Here is an 18596-nt window from a genome sequence, read left to right on the forward strand (position 1 = left end):
CTTTTACTAATTTTCTTCTTAATCTTGGCTGCATATTGTAACCGCCCAGACAGCTCTGGAAAAATGATGCCTGGGTTCCAACCCAAGATTTTGATGTAATTAGTGTTTCAGGAGGGGTGGCTTATTCATATTTTTTATTTTATTTTGTTTATCTTAGAGACAGAGGGAGGCAGAGAGAATCCCAAGTAGTCTCTCTACTGTCAGTGCAGAGCCCAGTGCAGCACTCTAGCTTATAAACCATGAAATCATAACCTGAGCCAAAGTCCAGTCGGGCACTTAACTGCCTGAGCCACCCAGGTGCCCCAGATAATTTTAAAAAACTCCTCAGGTGATTTTAGGATAAATCAAATTTGTAAACCTGCTACTGTACATGAACAATAATTTTTTTCTTTTTTTAATGTTTGTTTTCGAGAGAGACAGAGAGAGAGTGAGCATGAGGGGATGGGGAAGGCAGAGAGGGGAACATCACATCCAAAGTGGCTTGAACTCATAAACCCTGAGACAATGACCCGAGTTGAAGTTGGATGCTTAACCACCCATGTGCCTCCTCCCCCAAGACTTATTGTGATTTGCTGTGAAGATGTGCAAAGACTTTTCTTGTCTTGACTTTACTTGTATATCTTGAAGCATTGAATTATCAGGCTTCTTATAAGAAATCTAATTATCCTTGTAAGAAAGTAGAATACTTGCAAAAATAATTTTAAAATATTCAGATTTTCTGCAATACCTCCTCCCCACCCAGATAAAGTACCCGAGGAAATCGAGTTCTCTGTTTAGAACGATGTCAGGAAGTCTTGACACTGCCAATAATAGGATCAAAGGATGTCTTCATTTCACCTGTCACTGTGATGATGTCCTCAAATCTAAAGTCTTGATTGTATCTAATTGTGTTTTCAGAAGTCGCTAGAGTCCTTAACTTAGTCCTACAGAGTCCAGGCTGTATTACTTCTCTAAGTTCCCAATTTTATGCTGCATATGCATTTATTGTTCTAATTAGTAGGGCCCTTCCGTTATTATCATTCATGACTCAGTTTCAATGTAACCTCTGCCACTACATAGGTGTTGAAAGCCACATGAATGCAAAAACTCTGGGATAATGAACTAGATTCCAACTCAAGTGTGAGAAATCTTTTATTGGATTACTTTATGTAGATTCTTTTACAAAGTCAAACTCTTTACTTCTGCCCCCTCTTAGATTTCATGCCAAGGAAGACTGTGGGCTAACAGTAACATCACAAGAAGAAACGGGAGGAAGGCAAATGCTAAGTGAGTCTGAATTTGTGACTCCACTTGGGATACAAAGAGAAAATATGGGCCTGAGAGCTCCTTGGAAGGTGAGGGAAGAGAAATTATAAATGAGGGATCTGTTTGCCACATCATAGAAGGATATGTGCCCAGACTCACAGTCTAGGAAGACTCCAACTTTGTGCATCTGCTCTCCTCTCAAGGAGACCCTCTTCAGAGGGGGAAAGGCCCAGAAGGTATAATTGGTTCCCATCAAAGAACCCATGAGCAAGACTTTATTTCCCGAAGCGGTGGGTAGATCACCATGTCTGCTGGCAGAATCTTCAGATACCCCCAACTGCCACTTGGTGGCCTTCTCCACATCCACCTCCCAGTAGTGCCTCCCTGAGGTGAAGCTTTCCACACCCAACACGGTGGCACTAAAGACAAATCTTCCTGGGCTGCGAGGCACGTCCTGCTGGACATTTCTGAGATGCATGCTTCTCAGATCCTCAGATAAGACCAAACAGGGATTAGCTGTTTTAGGATCCAAAGTGACAGCTCCTGCAGGGAGAGAGAAACTCAGTTAAACTCAGTGAGAGTTGTCCATGCCCACACCACAGACTATTTCTAACATGCAGAGGCTTGCCAATGAGTGGGCTCATGTCGCAGGCACAGATATGGAAGAGGCAATCCAAGAGTTCAGGACAGGTAACCTCTGAGCTTTGTATCAAGAAGTGGACACCAGAGAAGAAAGTGACATAATGGAAGGAGATGCAATCTGAGGAGGAAGAACAAAGAATAATGGAGCACACAGAGGTTTGGAAGTACCTGTCAAACCAGAAAGGAATTTGAGCAGGCTGTAAAAATGGCATCCTACTTAGGTATCACCTGGGACCCATCTCTACTCCTCTGAAGATCTCCAAGCCTGGAACTCCAAGATCTATTCCCCTACAGAATCATCAGAATCTCCTAACAGATCAGGCTTTTCCCTGTGACCGGCTGTGATTCCCTGTAACTGAATTGCTCTCATCTTAAATATCACCAGAGTGTGACCCGGATGCCTACAAATTGTTGCCAGCAGGCCCTTGATATTGAGTAAATCAAAAGAACATATTAGCAGAGGCTAGAAAACCTGAAGGAATCCTCCAGGAAAAAAAAAAAAAAATCAAGCTGAGAACAAGAAAGCTCAATGTGATTTCTTATACTTGGATGAAAGTAACACTTGCCTTCATACCTCAAACTGTTCCTTCTCTTTATCTCTTTCTCCTCAACCGTTTCTCAGGGCTAAATGGTGGGTCGTCCTTTTCACTACATGCACTCTTTCTCCCCAGGTTACTTCACCTAGCCTCAGTTTTAAATATCTTCTATATGTTCATGGCTTACTTCATGGAGAAGTTGCGAAATACCAGTTCGAAATAACACAGGCATTTAACACATACTGTGCCCGAAATGGAACTTCAAAACTACCCCTTTCTAGTTTCTACTTCAGTTAACAGCATACTTACTTCTTCAGTTGCTAAAGCATAAACCTGGAGTAGTTCCTTATTTCTTACTCTAATTTTTAATCCAGCAGAAAGTTTTGATGCCAAATGCACTTAAATTTCTGGAGTTTAGGCCTCATTCATATTATTAGGTGGTCTTAAAAGCCATAAGCCTTTACATTTAAATACAAGTTGTCCCAGACTTTTAGTATTTCCAGAAGATGGGCAGAAACATATGCGGACTCTCTCTACAATAACGCATATATTCATTTTTGAACTCAAAGAATTTCTAAAAATAATATCCAAGGAAAAAAGCAAAACTTTCTGTTTAAAAAAATCAAACACATACTCAAAGTAAGAAAGCGCTATTTTTTTTTAAATTTGTTTTTAATGTTTATTTTTGAGACAATGCAAGAGACAGAGTGCAATCAGCAGAGGGACAGACAGAGGGAGACACAGAATCTGAAGCTGGCTCCAGGCTCTGAGCTGTCAGCCCAGAGCCTGACGCAGGGCTCGAACTCACAAACCGTGAGATCATGACCTGAGCCAAAGTCGGATGCTTAACCAACTGAGCCACTCAGGTGCCCCAAGAAAGCACTATTGAGATTAGCAAAAATAAACCTGAATAACTTTAGGTATTGGAATTACCAGGCACTGAACTAAAATAATTTTTGCTTACAAGTTTGAAGACAAAAGAAAAGCTTAAAAATATCTACAGGATATAGAAAAGCTAAAAAGCAAGACCAAATGGATTTGACAAAGAACAAAATAGATTATCTAGAAATGAAAATTAAAGTGTCTATGACTCCATCAAAAGTCTGCTAGAACTGATATATGAATTTAGCAAAGTTGCACGGTACAAAATTAATGTACAGAAATTGGTTGCATTTTTATACACGAATAATGAAGCAACAGAAAGAGAAATAAAGAAACTGATCCCATTCACAATTGCACCAAGAACCATAAAATACCTGGGAATAAACCTAACCAAGGATGTAAAAGATCTGTATGCTGAAAACTATAGAAAGCTTATGAAGGAAATTGAAGAAGATACGAAGAAATGGAAAAACATTCCATGCTCATGGATTGGAAGAATAAATTTTGCTAAAATGTCAATACTACCCAAAGCAATCTACACATTCAATGCAATCCCAATCAAAATTGCACCAGCATTCTTCTCAAAGCTAGAACAAACACTCCTAAAATTTGTATGGAACCACAAAAGACCCCGAATAGCCAAAGTAATGTCGAAAAAGAAAACCAAAGTGGGAGGCATCACAGACTTTAGCCTCTACCACAAAGTTGTAATCATCAAGACAGTATGGTACTGGCACAAAAACAAACACATAGACCAATGGAATCGAATAGAGAACCCAGAATTGAACCCATAAATGTATGGCCAGCTAATCTTTAACAAAGCAGGTAACAGTATCTGATGGAAAAAAAAGTCTCTTTAACAAATGGTGCTTGGAGAACTGGGCAGCAACATGCAGAAGAATGAAACTAGACCACTTTCTTACACCATACACAAAAATAAACTCAAAATGGATGAAGGGCCTAAATATGAGACAGGAAACCATCAAAACCCTAGAGGAGAAAGCAGGAAAAAAACCTCTCTGATCTCAGCCGCAGCAATTTCTCACTTGACACGTCTCCAAAGGCAAGAGAATTAAAAGCAAATATGAACTATTGGGACGTCATCAAGATAAAAAACTTCTGCACTGCCAAGGAAACAATCAACAAAACTAAAAGCCAACCAACGGAATGGGAAAAGATATTTGCAAATGACATATTGGATAAAGGGCTAGTATCTAAAATCTATAAAGAACTCACCAAACTCCACATCCAAAAAACAAATAATCCAGTGAAGAAATGGGCAGAAAACATGAATAGACACTTCCCTAAAGAAGACATCCAGATGGCCAACAGGCACATGAAAAGATGTTCAACGTCACTCCTCATCAGGGAAATACAAATCAAAACCACACTGAAATACCACCTCACACCAGTCAGAGTGGCTAAAATGAACAAATCAGGAGACTATAGATGCTGGAGAGGATGTGGAGAAATGGGAACCCTCTTGCACTGTTGGTGGGAATGCAAACTGGTGCAGCCGCTCTGGAAAACAGTGTGGAGGTTCCTCAAAAAATTAAAAATAGATCTACCTTATGAGCCAGCAATAGCACCGCTAGGAATTTACCCAAGGGATACAGGAGTGCTGATGCATAGGGGCACTTGTACCCCAATATTTATAGCAGCACTTTCAACAATAGCCAAATTATGGAAAGGGCCTAAATGGCCACCAACTGATGAATGGATAAAGAAAATGGGGTTTATATATCCAATGGAATACTACTTGGCAATGAGAAAGAATGAAATCTGGCCATTTGCAGCAACGTGGATGGAATTGGAGGGTATTATGCTAAGTGAAATAAATCAGTCAGAGAAAGCCAGATACCATATGTTTTCACTCATATGTGGATCTTGAGCAACTTAACAGAAGACCATGAGAGGGGAAGGAAGGGGAAAAAAAAGTTACAGAGAAGGAGGGAGGCAAACCATAAAAGACTCTTAAATACTGAGAAAAAACTGAGGGTTGATGGGGGGGTGGGGGAAAGGGGAAAGTGGGTGATGGGCACTGAGGAAGGCACTTGTTGGGATGAGCACTGGGTGTTGTATAAATAAACTCAAGTGTCTATGGATGATTATAAGAAAGCTATATATCAATATGCCTCATTAACCTAAATACCAAAATTCTTTAAAGTATTAGCACATTGAATCCAGCAATATATAAAATGGATGAAACATCATAACCAGGTTTACTCCTGGAATGCAAGGCTGGGCCAATGAAAAAATATATTTACCATATTAATATATGAAGAAAAAATATGCATGTAATAAATTCAACATTTGTTCACAATACAAAGTTTTAGCAAACCAGGAATAGAGGGAGAACTTCCTTAACTTGATGAAAGGCAACTACAAAAACCTACAGCTAATGGAAAGCTCAAGGTGAAAGACTTAATGCTTTCTTTCACCCTAAGATCAAGAACAAGGCAAATGTTTCTCAGTGCTCCTATGTGATATTATATTTGAGGTCATAGCACCAGTACAAGGTGAGAAAAATACAGAAAGGATTACATATTGTAAAGAAATAAAACTGCCTGTATTAATAGAGCACCTGACTCTCTTTGCAGAAAATCCCAAAGAATCTATAAAAAAGCCACCAGCTCTGAATGAGTTTAGCATAGTCATAGATGCAATGTCAATATATACAAATTATTTTTATATATAAGCAATAAACTAGAAATGAATAAAATTTCAATTAGAAGTGTGTATAAGAACTAAAAACTATAAAATACTTAGAGACCCATCTAATATGCATGATATTTGTTTGCTGAAAACTTCAAAACATTGCTGAGTGAAGCAAACCTAAAAAGAAATATGTCATCTTATCCCTAAATTAATCTATACGTTCAATATAACACCATTTAAAATCTCAGGGTTTTTTTTGTAGAACCCAACAAGCTGATTTTAAAATTTATGTGAAAAAGCAAAGGATCTAGAGTAGGCAAAATTATTTTTATAAGAACAAATTTGGAAAACTCACATGGCAATTTTAAGACTTCCTATAGAGTACACATTCAAGACAGTGTTGTATTAGCAAAAGGAAAAACACAGTGATCAATGGACCTATTAGAGTCAATATAGACCTGCTTAAACGTGCCAGCTGATTTTCAACAAAGGTGGTAAGTAAATTTAATGAATAGTATCTTCACCAAATAATGCTGGAACAACATGAACAAAAAAGGATACATACATGAACAAAAAAGGAGCAGGTGGGGAGTTATACCAGATCCTGAGTTATACACACATATGACTCCAAAAGAATAACAGGCATAAATGTGAGAGCTAAAGCTTCAAGAAAAAAAAAATCTTTATTTGGATACTAAAATACTTCTTAGCACACAAATAGCACAAACCATAACAGAAAAAAAGTTGGTAAGCTGAATTTCAAAGTTATTTGCAATAATCAAGATATACAAGCCACCCAAGTGTCCACCAACAGATGAATGGGTAAAGAAGAAGTGGTAGATATACACAATGGAATATCAGTCAGCCACACAAAAGGATGAAATCTTGCTATTTGCAACAACATGGATGTAAATAAAGACTATAATGCTAAGTGAAATAAGCGAGTCAAAGAAATACAAATACCATGATTTCATTCATGTGGAATTTAAGAAACAGAACAAATGAACAAAAAGAAGACAAACTGAAAAACAGACTCTTAACTATGAGAACCAAACTGATGGTTACCAGAGGGACGCAGGTTGGGGAAGGGGTATAACAGGCAATGGGGAATAAGAATACACTTCTCATGATGAGCACTGAGTAATGTACAGGCTTGTTGGATCACTACTTGTGCACCTGAAACTAATAAAACACTGTGCGCTAACAACATTGGAATTAAAATTAAAAATTTAATAAAAGAAGAAAATATAAATCACAGAGTGGAATAAATATTTGCAAAACGTGTCTGGTAAAGAACTGGTAAATATTAATCAGAAAATATAAAGAAATCACAAAACTTAATAATATACAACAAAATTTTAAAAATAGGCAAAATGTTTATAGATATACTTCAAATAGATATAATAAAGTACAAATAAACATGAAAATATGCCCGACATCCCTAGTCATTTCACAAACGCAAATTAAAATTAAAGTGATATATAACTACGTATCTATTAGGTCAGCTTTAATTAAAGAAAAAAAGTGACACTACCAAATGCTTATGATGATGTAGAGCAACTGAATCTCATACATTAACAGTGGGAATGCAAAATGGCACAGCCAATTTGGAAAACAAATTTTACAGTCCCTCTCCTAGATATGCAACCAAGAGAAATGAAGTCATGTCCACTTAAAACTCTCTAAGAAAATATTTATAGCATATATTTAGAAATAACTCAAGTGGCCATGGAACTGCAAGAGAATAAATTGTGGTCTATTCATACAATGGAGTACAACACAACAACAAAAAAGAATAAACTACTGATACACACAACAAACTTGGATATGCCTCTCATGCTTTACGCTAAGTGAAAAAAGCCAGACTCAAAAGGCTACCTACCGTATGAATCCACCTGCAGGACATTCCAGAAAAGGCAGTGGGGCAGGAGATAGAAATCTTTCATTATACATGTTGACATTTTTTCCCCTAGAAGTTTAATTTTTTTTTTTTAAATTGAAATCTGCTTGCAATCATGTTTCAGGGTTGAAAACTGGGAAAGGATTTGCACAGGAGAGGCTTTCAACATAAGAGCATACAATTATTTTCTTGATAACTATCCAATGTGCATAGCATTATTAAACTCTCCAGTCTTTTTAAATCCTTAAGCTCTTTGGAATCTACTTGTATTTATGGTAGGATGTTCGCTGGATTTTCCAATACAAAGTCAAGTGCCCTGTAATCATGGAGGTGTGTCGACTTACTTTGCAGAACTTTGAGCATTCTGCTCATTCCTGTTACTTGGCATAAACTCAGGTCCGTGATTTGGGCTTGCTCCAGACACTGAAGCAGTAGTGACTCACTCCTATTAAAAAAAGGACAGCCTGTGATCTGTGCAGATGCCAGGCCCCCCACTATTCAGAGGATGGATCTTGTTACATGACCTCCCGATCCTTACCCCAACATCCCTACTCCTGGGTGCTCGTGTATCAGACCTTGACTCCCACCCCAATGTTTCCAAAATGAAAACTTACCTTTTCAAAGAAGATCCTGCATTCTGCAGGGTGAAAAAGAGATAAGGTTAGTATCTGAGCCACGCCTCTTGTGAGTTGTACCCCTGAAAATATCTTCTCATAATGAAACTTGATTTCTACATAATTTCCTCAGCTTCATGGTACTAATTATCAGATACCAAATTTTAACATTGAACGGTAGAAGTCAGAAAAAATACTTAAAATCACAGTTATACTCCCAAGGTAACTATTTGGGTTTTTTGTTTTAATATTCTTAGTTTTATTATTCAGGGATTATATAGTCATTTTACATGGAATTTAGAACCTGCTGAGTCAGATGATGTCTTGACAAGATTTATATTTAATCTGGATGTCTTTCTTTCCTTCTTTTAAAACTTTTTTTTAAGGTTTATTTATTTTGAAAGAGAGAGAGAGAGAGAGAGAGAGAGAGACAAAGACAGAGGGAGAGAGAGAATTCCAAGCAGGCTCTGCACTGTCAGCGCAGAACCTGATGTGGGTCTTGAACTCACAAACCATGACATCATGACCCGAGCCGAGATGGAGAGTCCAGATGCTTGGGGTGCCTGTGTGGTTAAGTGTCCGACTTTGGCTCAGGTCATGATGTAATGACTGCAAAATTTATCACATCATACAATTATAATACAATATTGTTTTATATATTCATTATACCACGCATTAGATCTGTATTGTTTATTACTATTTATTACAAGTTTGTGCCCTTAAACACCATCACTCTTATCAACGATCTGCCACCCTATTCCATTCTCCAGTAAGTACCCTTTTACTTTTGTTTTTTTAAATAGGTTTAACTTTTTTAGATTCCATATATAAGCAATATTGTACAATAGTTGTATTTCTGACTTATCTTGCTTAAGCACAATGTGTTCACAGTCTATCCATGTTATCACAGATGAGAGGATATTTTCCTTTCTCATGGCTCAGTAATATTCCATCATGTATACGTACCACACCTTTTTCATTCATTTATCTGTTAATGGACATTTGGGTTGTTTCCAAACATGAGTATGTGTATCCCTTTGAAATTCTGTTTTCATTTCCTTTGGGTATAGGCACACAAAGGGAATTGCTGGATCATATGGTAGATCTATTTCTCATTTTTTGAAATACTTCCATATTGTTTTCTACAGCGGTTGGACCAATTTACATTCCCACCAACAATGTTTAAGTACTCCCTTTTCACCACATCCTCACCAGCACCCATTGTCTTTTATTGATGATAGCCATTCTAACAGCTGAGAGGGTCTATCTCATTGTAGTTTCTTATTTAAATGTTTATTTTTGAGAGAGGAGAAAGGGAGGGAGGGAGAGGGAGACAGGGAGAGAGGGGGAGAGGGAGTGGGGGGAGAGAGAGAGAAGGAGAGGGAGAGAGAATCCCAAGCAGGCTCTGCACTAACAGCATGGCTCGATTCCATTAACCATGAGACCATGACCTGAGCTGAAATCAAGAGGTGGACACTTAAATGACTGAGCCATCCAGGTGTCCCTCACTGTGGTTTTGATTTACCTTTCCCAAGGGACATATTTTCCATTCCTCACCTCAGTCATCTTATCCAGAATAGTCATCATTTCAAACTCTGCCCATCTACTTGCTTTCTATACTGTCAATGGCAAGAGTTGAGCAGGTGCAAGGGCTTGCTAAACTGGGGATGGTGGGGGAAGCTGGGTCAGAAGCTGAGCATAACTGAGCCACACCTACTTTAACTGTCTGGGACTGGGCTCTAGAATAGAACCCAACAGTTTATCAGCAAGTGTTTCTCAAATAAGAGCACTCCCATTGCAAATATGAGTCCAGCAGCAGCAGGATATGGATAAAGTCTTAAAAAGATAATAATTTACTAGTTGAAAGGTGATGCATTTAAAATATACAATACTATGCAAATAAATCTCACCCTTGTTTCTCCAAGGTTACTGCTCAATGTTTGTGTTACAATCTCTGCGTTTATTTTGCCAAAGTCAGTCCGTGAATGTTAACGAACATATGTCTATACATATATACGTATCCACAAAACCAAACAAAAAAGCAGTTCCGTATGTTTCCACTCCAATCAAATACCCTGAAAATACCTTTTACCACTATAGAGTTGCTTCATTCTTTTTTTCTGGTTGCAGAATATTCTATTGTATTGATGTGTCATTATTCGACTAACCAATTATTCACCCTAATAAGGGATATCTCAATTCAAACTAATTACTGATAGTCTTCAGGTGAGAATTCATACCATGAAGTAACTCTCCCCTGTACCAGGGTTTTAGATAATTCATAATGCTTTTGGTGACTGCCAAAAGCTACACAGCCTTCATGTATGTTTGCAAATTATAGAATATTCTAGAACTGACACTTAATGAGAACGGTCCACTTCTCATTTCTCAAGATCTCCAGAAGATCATTTCTGGAATCTTACCTGGAGCACCATTAGGGTGTATTTCCCACACTTCTTCTCCAGCTCTACAGTCATCTTTTGGAGGCTGCAGATGTGTCCCGAAAGCCGGCCTTCACTCTCCTTCAGTTTATTCATGTTCTCTTTCCCCAAATCGTTCAGTCTCTGCAGAATCATCTCTTTATTACTATTTTACAAGTGATAATCTCATTTATTCACTAATTCAACTACCTCTTCAATGCACTTTTCTTCCTGCCATTTCAGAAATACATATAAGTAGATATGGCCCGACAACTCCTCTGCGTCAAGAAGGACACCTCACTAGAAGCTAGATTCTCTGACACAATATATTTGTGTTGATGTGGAAGGTATGCACATAGTCCACTTATACAGAAGACAACCTGACTCTAAAACAGATCACGTTATTTTGCTGTACAGTTTTGTCCAGAAAGTCTCCTATTACCTTCATTAAATTAAGGTTTGAAATTAAAAATATAATCAATTAATAAGAAAGAATGAATCAAGCTACTGACATTTTTTATCCTTGCAAAGATGCTTTATCTAGGCATAAGAGCACATGCTCATGTTATTTTTCTTCTTAACACAAAGGATGCATATTATACCCTACTTTAAAAAAAAAATTTTAATGTTTATTTTTGAGAGAGACAGAGAGTGAGCAGGGGAGGGGCAAAGAGAGAGGGAGACACAGAATCTGAAGCAGGCTCCAGACTGTGAGCTGTCAGCACAGAGCCCGAAGTGGGGCTCCAACCCACGAACTGTGAGATCATGACTTGAGCTGAAGTTGGTCGCTTAACCTACTGAGCCACCCAGGCGCCCCTACTTGTTTTTTATTAATAAATACTATGTTCTTGGAGAGCATTTCTTATCCATACACATACGGCTGTGTTATCTTTTCTAACTGCTGAAGAGCATTCCATTTTAAGTACATAATACAATCTATTTTGAGAGTCCTGTACTGATGGATATAGGTTGTACTTAATCTCTTGCTATCATAAACATTACAGTTAATAATAATGCCTAATAGTCTCCACTGCATAATACGTACAACCACTATTTAAAGAGCTTTATGTAGATTATCACATTCAATCCTCACAATAGCATAAAAACTACAGGTATTTTCTCCACTTTATAGCTAAGGAAACGGAGTCTCAGGTTAAACAACATGTATAGGTTAGACTAGCCACTTAGAGACTAGTAAATAGCAGAAGCCAGGTAGGAATTTCACCAGTCTGGCTTCAAACATGACCTCTAAACCATGGCTCTATACTGGAATAATTTTATAGCATTCCCTTATCCTTGTATCTTTTTATATGCATGTAAGTATATCTGTAAGATAAGTGACCGGAAATAGAATGGCTGGCTGAATACATACATTCTTTTAATGTACGTGTGGCTGTCACTGGATGTCTCATTCTAGAATTGGCATAATGTTCAGCTCCCCTTTCCCTCATTTCCCAAATACAGTGAGCGTGCCGTTTTCCACCTCTCACCTGTAGCGTTTCCTGGGACTGCCCCTTCAGCTCTGTGGCAAATGCCAGCACTTGATTCAGATGGTCTTCCCTCAACTTTGGGTTGAATACGCAGTCTTGTAGGCTCCGGAAGTTCATCTCTTCAACCATCAACTGGAACCTTATTCTATATTCAGACTCAATCATCTCTTTGAAATCCTGCTCTTCTCCCTTCATCACAGATATAGATAAGAGACTTCAAGTTAAACAGCAGAGATAAATGTTCATGGTCACTTTCCATCTCTAACTCCAATACAAAGACAAGGGAATATCAAGTACAGGGGAAGAAACAAAATGCATACATACAGAGGGCAAAGAAAGTTTCACGATCAACCAACATCAACATAACCTTAGAACATGCAATGCAGATGAACACATGTTAACTGACTTAGAAAACTGAGGAATCTACAATCACAGTGACAAAGAGGGGGAGATGAGGAAAATTGGAAGGTGGGGCAAATGGATTTGGCTGTGCTTTGGATAGTGAGTATCAGGAAAGGGAAATGGTAGGGTGACACCAAAGTTGTTAGATAAAGCAACTGGAAGAAGGAAGTTGCCAAAACAGGAAAACAAGGGAGGGATAGATTGTAGAGGCAGGGAGTGTATCAGCAGCTCAGTTTTTGGATATGCTGGTTTTGATTAGTCAATCAGTCATCCAAAAGAGATGCTGAATAGAAGTTGGATGTGAAAGCCTATATCACTTGGAAGTCGGAGCTACAGACTGGCACTGGGAGTGGCCAGCTTAATGATATTTCATCTCATGAGACTCCACAGTCAATACTTATCAAGAACCGAACCACTGCTCACCACCTCTACCACTAACCCCTGGTTCACCATCACCTGTCCCTGATAACTACAACAGTCCCCTGGCAAGTATCCCACCTCTGCTCTCACCCTCCTACAGTCTTGTCTTATCTCAGCAGTCAGTGTTTCTGTGAGAATGAAAGTTCAATCAAGCCACCCCTCTGTTCAAAACTTTCCTCTTGTTTCCCTATTTCATTTAAAAAAATTTTTTTAAGTTTATTTATTTATTTTGAGAGATTAAGACAGAGAGCAGGGGAAGGGCAGAGAGAGAACGAGAGAGAGAATCCCAAGCATCCTGATGTGGGGCTAGAAACCAAGAACTTTGACATCATGACCTGAGCTGAAATGAAGTCAGATGCTTAACAGACTAAGCCACCAAGGCACCCTTCCCTATTTCGTTTAAAGTCATCTGCCCTAGGGGTGCCTGGGTGGCTCATTCGGTTAAGTGGACTTTAGCTCAGGTCATGATCTCTCAAGGTTAGGTTTGTGAGTTTGAGCCCCACTTCCTGCTCTGTGCCGACAGCTCCGTCTGGAGCCTGCTTCAGATTTTGTGTTTTCCTCTCTCTCTGCCCCTCCCCTGCTGGCACTGTCTCTCTCCCCCTCAAAAATAAATAAACATAAAAAAAAAAAAAAGTCAGCTGCCCTATAGATTTGGCCCCTTTATCTTCTAATCACACCTATCAGCTTCCACTGCCTTTCCAGCCCCAACTAAGAACCTACCAGATTCTTCCCAAAACAGTATAACTCAATCCCTCAACAGCTTGAGTTTTCTCAAATGCCACTTTCTGAACAAGGTCCTGATCACTTTATTTCAAAGTATATCCCATCATGCTTCCCTCTGCCCACCCCTCCCTGAATGTATAGCATTTACCATGTAACATTCATTTTACTTATTTGGTTTACTTCCATGAGAATGTCAGTTGCACAAGGGCAATTTTTTTTCCCTCTCTTACTACTGAATCTCCAACACCTAGTATAGTCCCTGGCAAAGAGTGGGACCCCAATATTTTATTTTTGAATATATGGTGGTTAAGGCTGAAAAAAATGGGGATCAGTTGAAAAGTTCTTGCAGAGTCAGTCAATTCTTCTCTATCATCTTCAACTAGCCATTTATTTTCTTTAAAATTGGAAGAGAGAAGAGTCAGAATCTGGATATCTGGCACAGAATAGAGTTAAAGGCTTGAGTTAGAAGGTTTGAAATCAGAAGTGAAACATGGGCATAACAGACAGCAAGCCCTCATTCTGGACAGTAATTCTCAAACTGCCTTTTAAATGGTTTTAGGATTCAAATTTTAAAAAAAGGGGGAGGGAAACCTGGGTAGCTCAGTTGGTTAAGCATCTGACTTTGGCTCAGGTCATGATCTCATGGTTTGTCAGTTTGAGCCCCGCATCAGGCTCTGTGCTGACAGCTCAGAGCCTGGAGCCTGCTTCAGATTCTGTCTCCCTCTCTCTCTGCCCCTCCCCCACTCACACTCTGTGTCTCTCCTTCATAAATAAATAAACTTAAAAAAAATAATAAATGGTTTCAGGATTTACATGGCCACCAACACTACATGAGATGCTCACTCGCCCATGGCACTGTTATAAACTGTTATCAATCATTAGTATCTTCCAATAAGGGTTACACATGTCATTTCACAAATTTAAGAGTTAATTTGTATTCTTCTTACCATAAAAAAAGTTCAGGATCTTCTTATTCAAAAGGTAGTTGCATTTCCTTTTCTGCAAAATCTCATTTCTTTGATCGTTTTTCTATTGAATTTCTAGTCTCCTGCTTATTGATGTTAGAGAGTTCTTTATTCGTAAAGAAATTAACACTTTTTCTACCAATGGATTTCAAATATTTTTCCCGGTTTGTCATTCATCTTTTGACTTTGTTTATGTTATTTGCTGTCCAACGTTATAGGTAATTCCCTAAGACTCGAGATAAGCACTGACCTGAATCACCACCATTCTTTCTTGCTCATCAGCCAATATGCTTTTAGCTACTTCAAGTTTCTCCTTCAATGTGTTCAATATCTCCTGGAATAACTTCTGCAGAGAAATAGATCACAAAACTCTAGGTAAAGTAATTGCTTTAGAATAGTTAGATTTTTCACCTTGGACAACTGAAAAAGGGCCAATACACCTATGTTTTCTTAGCCTTTACGTTTAAGGTCTAAATATAGTACCTGTCTAGAATTCTCTGATAAACACTGCCTAAGGGAAGTGGCCTTGCGGGATCAGAATATCGCCTCCCTTCCCCCAAATAAGTTAGTAAGAGGAGGCGGCCAGTGTTAAGAGTGCTCTGGGATCTGCAGGAGGCTCACCCTATAGATGCCAGCAGCCTCTTGTACTCCACACACCAGGTGATTCTCGTGCTCCTGAGAGTGGAAGCACTGGCCACACAGCAGGATTTGGTCATCAACACAGAACAACTGCACTAGTTCCAGGTGTTTCTCACAGTAGACATCTTCCGGGAATTTTTGCTGTAACTGGGAGCTGAGCCTCCTGGACATCCTGGCAGGTGTCCCTAGGTGAAATTTCTGCCGTGGAATACCTCCCTGCACACTGAACCATAAAAGAGTGGCGGTGATTTGGGGGAGTCACACTTGCCAACCGCGGTGTCCACCCTCAGCCAAGCATCAGATCCTCTCAGCGCACCGGCGGCTCCTCGAACCCGCAGGTCTTCCGCAGCCAGCAGCCACGTGCTCGGGGGAGGACACACGGGACTCACACGCCTATCCTGAGATTGAGGGGGCTTCCATGTTTTCTCAAAATTTAGCACTGGGCTGAAAATTAGTTACAAGTGAGGACACAGGACACCACTTCCCCGTAAGGCACTAGGAAAAAAAAAAAAAAGCAGCTGAAGAAGAAAGAAAAAGAAGAAAAGGCACTTACTAGAAGGCAGAGAGTATTAAAGCTCTGGAGGAACATCCGGGACTAGAGTGCCGCAAAGACTGGCTTAAGGCATTTAAGGACGCTCTCCCTTTCCCAGGGCTTGCACAAGCCGGAAAATGCAGCCAGCTTCCCGGGCCTCCTTAAAGGGGAGTGGCACTTGGGTGCCAAATTTAAGGGAGACCCCCGCTTTCTAAGTACGCATGCGCCTAAGTGTGAGGCACCTCAAGTTTTGTGGGCAAAGCCGAAGACATCTGTCATCTAAGAGCTGGCCAATAAAGATATCGATTAAAAAAATAAAAAGGCACCCCCAAAAGAAAAACTTAACAAAATTTAAGGGAAACTAGATTTTTCACCTTGGACAACTGAAAAAGGGCCAATACACCTAAAGGGAAACTGCTTTTAAGGAAAGAGAGAAAGGGATCTATAATCTCTTCCATCCCCATTTCCAGACGATTCTGATTACCTTTGAGCAACAATTCTGATACTCGAGGAACATTTTAATTCTATTCCTAAAAGGGATTACCCACTGAATTTGGGTAGCTTTTCACCAACGAAGAATTGCCTTGCCTTACTTCTCTTTTCTAACTCCATCTCCAGCCATTGTTACGGTGGTGACACTGTAACACCCAAGTATTAATTTCTCAAAAAAAAAAAAAAAAATCCTCTATCCTGTTTACATTTGTCCCCATTCCATCTTATTAACCAGCTCTTTTGACAAACTCTTGGAACAAATCTGACAGACCTCCGAAGTCCCAGACTTCCATTTGTGGACTTACTAGCTTCCCCCTCGCCCGCCCACCAGGATGCTCTGTCACCCAAACCCTGCCATCAACTAGACCTCCTGTCTTTTCATTCCTTCTCATTTTTAATTTAAGACATGCAAAACACTTTTATAGCTATGAAGTTGATTGTGTATGTATGATAACTTTGTATTTTGTGAGGATAAATATTAAAGCAGCAGTTTTCAAAGTGTGGTTCCCAAGACTTGGTTTGCCTTTTTTACTGTGTTAACATTTGTGCTGATAGTAGATAAAACTTCTGGCATCTTACCATTCATCAAGTAAGTAGCACCAAGTATGGTCATTTATCGTGTTTTTCAATCTCTTGCATACTCCCAGTTAATTTTTTTTTTTTTTTTACTTAATAACCTTACTTTCTTGATGAAACAAAATAATAAGTGAGCTATTAAGTACAGGATTTAATTAATATTTTGGGTGACAAAATGAAAACTGCATAGAGCATTTATGCTGCATTTGGGAATACAGGCGTTGTCTCAAGAAAAAAAACACTTTCTATAACAGTTACAGGCCATACTAGCCATGTTTTTTCCAGCACGTTTTTGTTGAAAGAACAAATGACACAAATGTGGTCATTCAGATGTAGCACTTTGGAAGATATTTTCTCAAACACTAACAGAGTGACCCTGTCATTTCAAGAAAACCAAGTGAGTGTATTAGTTGTCAATGATAAAATTCTGGCTTTGGAGAACTTGTATCCACTGTCGAAAGCTTGACAGCTTCCCAAGACTTTGACAGCTTCTTTTCTGATAAAAATTGGTGGTGATATTAACAAATGTGACTTGGATATTGTATAGTGAAATATGTCAACATTTGGAAAGTCTGAAAACTCAGTGAACTAATGTGTTCCAAAAGACCAATGCCTGATGTTAAGATTATGCAAGGATAAAATGTAGATGCAAAGTATCAGACAGAACAATGGATTTTAATACAATAGAAAACATTCATTGGTAAATTCAGGAAGAAAAGTCCTAATTATCTGAAAAAAGCTATTAGAATGTGCTCTCCTTTCCCAACAATGTATTTGTATGAGGACAGATTTTCTTCATATATTTCAACTAAAATAGCACTGCAGTGGGTGGAATGTTGGAGCAGATATACTAGCTGTCTGATAAACCAGAAATTAAAGAGATTTGCAAAACTGTAAAACCATGCCACTTTTTTTCAATTAATTGTTCAGAAGAGGATCCTCATAAAAATGTTATGTTTACTTTTAATAGTTTAATATATATATATATTTTTTTAACTCAGTTTTTTTTTTAACGTTTTTTTAAATTTATTTTTGGGACAGAGAGAGACAGAGCATGAACGGGGGAGGGGCAAAGAGAGAGGGAGACACAGAATCGGAAACAGGCTCCAGGCTCCGAGCCATCAGCCCAGAGCCTGAGGCGGGGCTCGAACTCACGGACCGCAAGATCGTGACCTGGCTGAAGTCGGACGCTTAACCGACTGCGCCACCCAGGCGCCCCTTAAACTCAGTTTTAATTTCTAAATCAGTGACTACAGATAGATATGACACACAAAAAACGTTTTAAGGTCTTCACCAATAATTTGGGTACAAAGGAGTCCTGAGACCAAAGTTCTGAACCATGGTCTTAGAGGGCATATTCCTGAGAAATGGGATTCCTGATAAATACACCTATAATTTTGGTACATTTTGCTGGAATCCCAACCACAAAAGTTGCACAGTTTTGTGTTCCAAGCAACATA

General features: G+C 39.0%; 1 protein-coding gene across 4 annotated transcripts in view; it reads right to left on the reverse strand.

Moving 5' to 3' along the window:
- Nucleotides 1-1113: 1113 nt before the first annotated feature.
- The window catches only part of TRIML2 (tripartite motif family like 2), a 31433-nt gene continuing 13950 nt past the window's right edge, over nucleotides 1114-18596 (reverse strand). For 2 of the 4 annotated variants that reach the window (XM_027077486.2, XM_053216331.1), the window contains 7 exons: nucleotides 15519-15759; nucleotides 15148-15243; nucleotides 12388-12576; nucleotides 10901-11041; nucleotides 8478-8500; nucleotides 8208-8308; nucleotides 1114-1788 (listed from right to left, as the gene is read on the reverse strand). In XM_027077486.2, the coding sequence (XP_026933287.2) occupies nucleotides 1199-1788; nucleotides 8208-8308; nucleotides 8478-8500; nucleotides 10901-11041; nucleotides 12388-12576; nucleotides 15148-15243; nucleotides 15519-15759 (1381 nt within the window). In that variant the 3' untranslated portion in view covers nucleotides 1114-1198. Of the gene's footprint in view, nucleotides 1789-8207; nucleotides 8309-8477; nucleotides 8501-10900; nucleotides 11042-12387; nucleotides 12577-15147; nucleotides 15244-15518; nucleotides 15760-16089; nucleotides 17213-18596 lie in introns of those variants that run through there. The other 2 variants (XM_053216333.1, XM_053216334.1) reach the window with 2 other exon arrangements.

Source organism: Acinonyx jubatus, chromosome B1, assembly GCF_027475565.1.
Source record: "Acinonyx jubatus isolate Ajub_Pintada_27869175 chromosome B1, VMU_Ajub_asm_v1.0, whole genome shotgun sequence".
NCBI lineage: Eukaryota > Metazoa > Chordata > Mammalia > Carnivora > Felidae > Acinonyx > Acinonyx jubatus.